Below are 7,732 nucleotides of genomic sequence, written 5' to 3' on the forward strand. Positions count from 1 at the left end.
ATCCATGACAGTACTCCAGTCATGTGAGTTATCCCACCAAGTCTCTGTTATTCCAATCACGTCATAATTCCTTGACATCACCAGGACCTCCAGTTCTCCCTGCTTGTTTCCAAGGCTTTGTGCATTTGTATATAAGCACTTGAGATAACCTGCTGATCGCCCCTCATTCTCAGTATGAGGCAGGAGCCCTCCCCTCACAGACATTCCTGCCTGTACTTCCTCCCGGTATCCCGCTTTCCCACTTACCTCAGGGCTTTGGTCTCCTTCCCCCGGTGAACCTAGTTTAAACCCCTCCTCACTAGGTTAGCCAGCCTGCTCGCAAAGATGTTCTTCCCTCTCTTCGTAAGGTGGAGCCCATCTCTGCCCAGCACTCCTCCTTCTCGAACACCATCCCATGGTCAAAGAATCCAAAGCCTTCTCTCCGACACCACCTGCGTAGTGTCTTTTCTAGGGATAGGCAGGCCTTACACCAAAGTGACGCAGGAGTTCTGCACATTGGACAATGCCCCTTCTTTGCTGGATACTATAGATGTCATACAACCCCTGGAGAGGATCAAGGACAGAAAATACGGGGTACAGAGATACAAGACATACTTAATCCATCAGTGAGATAGCTGTTGGCCATCCAGGAGGGAAAGGCGGTGTTTATGACTGCAGTGGCTATAAATCCAGAATCCCTATATCCTACCATTTCCTCCCCCAGAGTATTTACTCAGCTTACATTCAGAGTACAAAGCCTCTGCTCTATGTTGGCAGAAAGGGCTTTTGAGTGTTTAATCAGTAGCTCTTCTTGGAGGAGCATCATTTCTATGACTATGGTGTTGATTTTGGATCTGAGTAGTTAGATTCCTCGTGCTCCCTTATTTTCTAAGCCATTTTTCCCACCACCTCTGCTTGTCCCAAATCCTGGGGATTTGGGCACTCTCCAAAGATATCTGAAAACAGACTGCTTTTATACTGCACACACAGGCCTCTAACATGCATAAAGTGATAACGTCAGTATATATCTAGTGGGTGCATCAGCTCAGTCATAAGAATAACCATACTGGGTTAGACTATTGGTCCATCTAGCGCAGAATCCTGGCTTCCAACAGTGGCCAGTGCCAGATGCTTCAGAAGGAATGAACAGGGCAATTACTGAGTGGTCCATCCCCAGTCACCCAGTCCCAGCTTCTGGCAGTCAGAGGTTTAGGTACACCTAGAGCATGGGGTTGTGTCCCTGAACATCTTGGCTAATAGCCATTCATAGATCTATACTCCATGAATTTATCTAATCCTTTTTTGGAACCCAGTTATACTTTTGGCCTTCACAACATCCACTGGCAAGGAGTTCCTCAGGTTGGCTGTGTTATGTGAAGAAGCACTTCCTTATGTTTGTTTTAAACCTGGTTCTTATTAATTTCATCAGGTGACCCCTGGTTCTTGTGATATAAAAAGGGGTAAATAACACTTCCCTAGTCACTTTCCATTCATGATTTTATAGCCCTCTCTCATATCCCTGTCAAGTTCTGGGATGGAATCCCAGACCAGTGAGGGGCCCCTTTGCTGGACGATTCAGAGGAATAATAAGGTTTTATTTGCTCCTCAAAATGCATGGCTTATCACTTCAATTCAAACAGCACTGGGTTGGTTTAGATTAAAAGTAAAACAAGTTATTAAGAAAAGGAGATAGGACTTTTAGTGAGTTCAGGTATAAAGGACAGAGCTAGAAATGGTTACAAGCAAATAAAAGTCAAAAACACTTTCTCGTCCGGGGGTTCTCAAACTGGGGGTTGGGACCCCTCAGGGGGTCGTGAGGTTGTTACATGGGGGGAGTCGCAAGCTGTCAGCCTCCTCCCCAAACCCTGCTTTGCCTCCAGGGGCCTGTTTGCCGCCTGCCTTAACTTATTTATGATAATGTTAAATATAAAAAAGTGTTTTTAATTTATAAGGGGGGGGGTCACACTCAGAGGCTTGCTATGTGAAAGGGGTCACCAGTACAAAAGTTTGAGAACCGCTGTTCTAGAGACTAAGACTTAACAAAATTACAGACTTGGTTCAAGGTAAGATTCTTACCACTCTTCCTCCACCGAGATGTCTGACCTCACACTGGGTCAGGCTCTCCCACAAAGACGAAGTGCTCAGTACCTTTGTCTTCTTAGGTGAAATATAACTTGGGGTTCTTTGTCTATCCCTTTTATAGTCCAGTGACCCTTTGAAATGGATTCTTCTGAATGTTACCCCCCCACACACACACACACACAAAATAAAGTGCATTCAAGCTGTGAGGAAGGAGACATGGGATCTGGTCGTGGAAGGAACCATAGTGGTTTCTTTCCCCACTAAAATGCAGATTGATCTGTGCCTGCCCTCTGCAATGCAAATGAATGGCCACTTGACATGTGATTGCTAATTACCTCTGAGAACACCAGTCTGGAGGCACTGGCTGGGAGAAACCTGTTTACCCACTCACGAGATTTGTCCGGTAAAACACATTTTAGTTCCACATTTTCTTCATACTTGTATGGTCCCTGGGGCATTTACTATACACACACCAGGGCAAGAATATTAACTATCAGTGTGTTATTAATTTTCCAATAATACCTTAAATGACACACATCAGATACAGTGTATGATATTAATGAACAGGGATACAATAAACTGGTCAGACCAGTGGAAACACATTAGCAGATACCACTGAGCCCCGCGCTCTCTTGCACTGGGATGCCGTTAGGTTCACATTCCCCCCTTAGTCATTGCTTTTCTAAGCTAAATAGTCCCAGTCTTTTTAATGTCTCCTCATATGGAAGCTCTTCCATACCCCTAATAATTTCTCAAAAAGAAAAGGAGTACTTGTGGCACCTTAGAGACTAACCAATTTATTTGAGCATGAGCTTTCGTGAGCTACAGCTCACTTCATCGGATGCATACCGTGGAAACTGCAGCAGACATTATATACACACAGAGATCATGAAAAAATACCTCCCCCCCACCCCACTGTACTGCTGGTAATAGCTTATCTAAAGTGATCATCAAGTTGGGCCATTTCCCTGTTCTCAATCACTCCAAGATCTCTTTCTTGAGTGGTAACAGCTAATTTAGGCCTCATCATTTGAATGTACAGTTGCGATTATGTTTTCCAGTGTGCATTATTTTAGTGAGATCCTTTTGTGACTCTTCGAAGTCAGCTTTTGACTTAATTCTCTTGACTAATTTTGTATCATCTTCAAATTTTGCCACCTCACCGTTCATCCCCTTTTCCAGATTATGTATGAATATATTGAATGGGACAGGTCCCAATACAGATCCTCAGGGGACCCCACTACTTACCTTTCTCGATTGTGAGAACTGACCATTTATTCCTATCCTATCCTAGACAGCTTCACCAAATACTTAGAAATAAAATTCTTGGGCTTTGTGGTCTCCCCTGAATATCAGTCAATTCAGGCTACTTTAGGCAAAAGGACAGGTATGAGTTTCAAGTTTAAAAGGCCCTCACAGAGAGCCCAGACAACAGCTCCCTTTGTATTAAATCAATAGAGCTCAAGCCTTTACATTGATTACTAAACTAACTCACTCTCCATGTGACTCTGCTGCAGAGAGACAGTCTTTTGGCCAATTGGGTCCTAAGCCATTAATTTAGATGTCAAACCCCACACCTAAACGTCACTGGGGAGCTATTAGGCTACCATAGCAGCCAATACAGAGTGTAGAGCACCAAGGTGCTCATTAACACGGCTGCTACTCTGAATACTGTGTAGTCTGTATCCGCAAAAAGAAAAGGAGGACTTGTGGCACCTTAGAGACTAACCAATTTATTTGAGCATAAGCTTTCGTGAGCTACATCCGATGAAGTGAGCTGTAGCTCACAAAAGCTCATGCTCAAATAAATTTGTTAGTCTCTAAGGTACCACAACTCCTCCTTTTCTTATTACACAGTATGACACTACATCGCTGCTATCTGAAAATGTAAGAGCATCTGGAAATGACAAATTCACATGAAACTGGCAAATTCACATGAAAATAGCAGACTCAGACCCTCAACCAAAGCAGCAGCTATGATCCTTACCACATACCATTCCATGATCACAGATAAGTTGGATAAACTGCCTGGAACATCCCACCTCAAATGAAGATAGTTTATTCCTTAGTAATTATAATATTCTGTGGTATGTCCAGTAAAGAAATAAAAGCCTATTCTGAATTGCTCAGAAAGAACAAAGTACACAGCTCCAGTTACTGGAGAGCCATACACAGGTTTATATATATATATAGAGAGAGACAGATAAACCATGGACCATAATTAGCAGATCTTCCCTACCTCACAGTGGTGTTGTAAAGATAAATGCATGAAAGATTGTGAGGCACTCACCTCTTATCCTAACAGGGCCATATAAGTACTTAAGATATGGGCAGAAACATGGAATTTGAAACCAAGGTGTTGCACATTGCAACATATTTCACTGCTGACAGAAGCTCTTCTTCCTCCCTTCCTCTGCATGCATCCAAGTACATTAATTCTTAACAAGAGTCTTCCATAGCCCTCATGGAAGAAAAAAACCCTTCACAGCAAGTTTGATTCTTAAGGAAGTACCCAATGGAAGCTTAGCCATTGACTTCAACGGGAGTAGGATCACGTTCTAAAGCAGGGGTGGCCAACCTGTGGCTCCAGAGCCATGTGCGGCTCTTCAGAAATTAATATGCAGCTCCTTGTATAGGCACCGATTCCGGGGCTTGAGTTACAGGCGTCAACTCTCCAATGTGCCGGGGGGTGCTCACTGCTCAACCTATGGCTCTTCCACAGGCCCTGCCCCCACTCCACCCCTTCCCGCCTCCTCCCCTGAGCCTGCAATGCCCTTCCTGCTCCCCCCTCCCCCTCAAAGCCTCCTGCACGCCACGAAACAGCTGATCAGGAGGTGTGGGGAGGGAGGGGGAGGTGCTGATCGGTGGGGCTGTTGGCGGGTGGGAGGCGCTGGGAGCAGGGGGGGAGGGGCGGGAGCTGATGGGGGGCTGCTGACGTATTACTGTAGCTCTTTGGCAATGTACGTTGGTAAATTCTGTCTCCTTCTCAGGCTCAGGTTGGCCACCCCTGTTCTAAAGAAATATCGCGTAGAGATGATTTGTACCAGGTGTGCAAACCATGCCAATTTGAAGCAATATCATATTGCATCATACCAAGTGATTCACTTTCAAAGGTTAAGGTAATAATTATTCAGTAATAATCAATACATGTAATCTCAGTAGCAACGCCAGATATTTTGCTCTGCATAAAGTACTATTGCACAAGGCTAGATGACAAGATAGCATCTGAACAAAAATTCTCTGCAGCGCTTTAGCACTAGCAATTGATCAGTGTTCATGTATAGCTGACAATATTCATAATCTTTTCAGCCTTACAGATTTTGCCATAAAGTGATTGAAAATGACGCAGAAGTCCAGAACCCTAATATATAGATAATCTGCAAAGCTGCACATGCAGAACTGCCTTGAGTTGTAGTGCTCCTATATATTTGGGGATGCAAAATCGTATATATCAAAATAGCACTTGAAGGCCCAAGCCCACTGCACTAGGCACTGTACAAACATTAAAATAAAATATGGTCCCTACTCCTGATAGCTTACAATCCAAGTACAAGATAAGAGATAACGGGTGGATACAACGGACAGCAGGAGTATAAAGTAACAGACAATTTGTCAACTATCTAATCATTGCCAAATTTATGGTAGGCATGATTTCTAATAGAGCTAAAGTATTTTGAATAATTAGTAACAATATTAATGTAACAAATCTGAACCCAATGTTGCTGAAACACACACATTTATATGATTCTCAAATCCAATCTAAAATACTGAGCTGTATGATTCATAGCTAAATTACTTTCAGGTCCTATTTTGGATTCCCTGTGAGTTCTTCCTGAGTAAGGAACGAAGAATAGGCTATCCTGCTATTAAGTTTGTCTATGCTGCAGTTTGAGCAATACTGAGAATCAAGACTTCCTCTTCCACATGGAAAATACTATTTAGGGCATAGAACAGACAGCTATAAACCCATTCAAGAGAAGCTTAAAAACCAAACAAACCCAAAAGCAAACAAACTCAAACTTGCATGTCTTAATCAAAGAAATAAATGGCTGGTTCTATACCTAACTACCAAGTACTGCGAAATGCATTGCAGTATCCCACCTGTTAGAAATGGTCTTTTTAGGAGCTATCCCGTTTTCCCCCGGCACTAATTGTTGGTTGAATGGAGTTATTTTGGAGAATACACACTTGACCAGTTAAAGGTGCACCTGGCACAAGGGGGCCCCAATCGGGTGTGAGTGTTACCACAATACACACAAAAAGAGAGAAATGGGAGACTGTCCCAGACTGAAAAAGGCAAGTAAGTGCCTGTGGCCCTACCTAGACCAATCAGAAAGTGAGCGGTTCCGTGAGGTGACGGGAGGGAAATTTAAACGCACGCTGGGGCTGTGTTATTTCACCCAACCGGTGACCCCCCCAGTTCTCCAAGGAGAGCTGGAGCCATTCCCGGGCTACCCTCCGGTCATTCTGCCGACAGCTGGGCTCCAGTCCTGTACACGGCTGGCCCCCACGCACCAATCAAAGCCGCGGCTATAAACGCCGGCTGCAAGGCCAGGCTTTGATTGGTTAATGGCACGCGGGGGGGGGGCCCCGACGTGCTCCGTCCCATAACAACAATATCCAAGCGGCCCCTGGGTCTCTCGCTGGCCGCGTGCCCCGAGCACCCGCTCCGGGGGAGTTTGGCACACGTGCCCCCGCGCACGATCCCAGCCCATGGGGCCGCTCTGGAGTGTGGATGCGGGGCAATACGCAGGGGGCTCGCCAGGCCAAGCACCCTGCGGCCGGGGCGTGGGGCAGGCTCAGGGCTGGCAAGGCGGGGCACGTACCTTGTTGAGATGGGGGTTCCTGGTGATGTCGTAGCCTCTCTTCTTGGTGGCCTTGGCCGGGGCGCCCTGGGCTTCCCCCGAATGGCAGCCTCTGCTCAGCGGGGGGCTCAGGAGACGCAGCCGCTGGCTCGCCCCGGCCACCCGCAGCAGGTGGCGGCCAGCTCGGTTGCAAAGCGGTATCATCGCCTCGGGAGCCCGGCTCCACCTGGTCGGTGCAAGCCCCGGGTAGCGCGGTTAGCGAGGCAGCTCTCCCCAGGTGCCTGCAACGGTGGGGGAGACCTGGGGGCCTGCAGAGATGGGAGGCAATCCGGGGGTGGGGGACTTCACCACCAGCTTTGCCCCAGGGGCGGGTCTGGAGCGGGAGCTGCTCGCTCGCAGGTAGCGCAGAGCTCGGTGCTCGTCACCCAGCAAGTGCCTCAGCCCCTGGAGCGACCCTGCAAAAGCGAAAGCAAACCCAGGAAGCAGATCAAGTAGCAGCTGCGGCGAAGGCAGCACCTCCTCCCAGCCGCCCCCCCCACCCCCGGACCCGTCAAGGCTCAGGTGCTCAGGGAGAGGGAGAGTGATCCTGGCAGCCGCTTCTCCACGGTCACCGGCCTGCTCCCCTGCGCTGGGAGGGACAGAGGAGGTTGGTCCGGATGGAGAGCAGCCTCCCCAGGGCCACCAGAACAATCACAGCGGGCTCTGTCTTCCCTCCCCAAATCTAGCCCCAGGCAGCAGGAGTCTGAGCCTCCCTCCTCCTCCAGCCAGCTGGCAAAGCGGAGAGAGCCTGGAGTACCGGGGCTAGGTTCATTCCCCCTGCGCCGCCCGGCCGGGAACCGGACTGATGGAGCTACCCCCATCCCTTC

The 7,732-nt window shown here is 47.5% G+C and overlaps 1 protein-coding gene across 1 annotated transcript in view; it reads right to left on the minus strand.

Moving 5' to 3' along the window:
• Positions 1-7,221, minus strand: part of ME3 (malic enzyme 3) — a 175,063-nt gene extending 167,842 nt beyond the window's left edge. The window contains exon 1 of the mRNA XM_077842181.1: positions 6,888-7,221. Within this exon, the coding sequence (XP_077698307.1) occupies positions 6,888-7,070 (183 nt within the window). The 5' untranslated portion in view covers positions 7,071-7,221. The remainder of the gene's footprint in view (positions 1-6,887) is intronic.
• Positions 7,222-7,732: the final 511 nt, after the last annotated feature.

The sequence above is a fragment of the Eretmochelys imbricata genome, chromosome 1, assembly GCF_965152235.1.
Source record: "Eretmochelys imbricata isolate rEreImb1 chromosome 1, rEreImb1.hap1, whole genome shotgun sequence".
NCBI lineage: Eukaryota > Metazoa > Chordata > Testudines > Cheloniidae > Eretmochelys > Eretmochelys imbricata.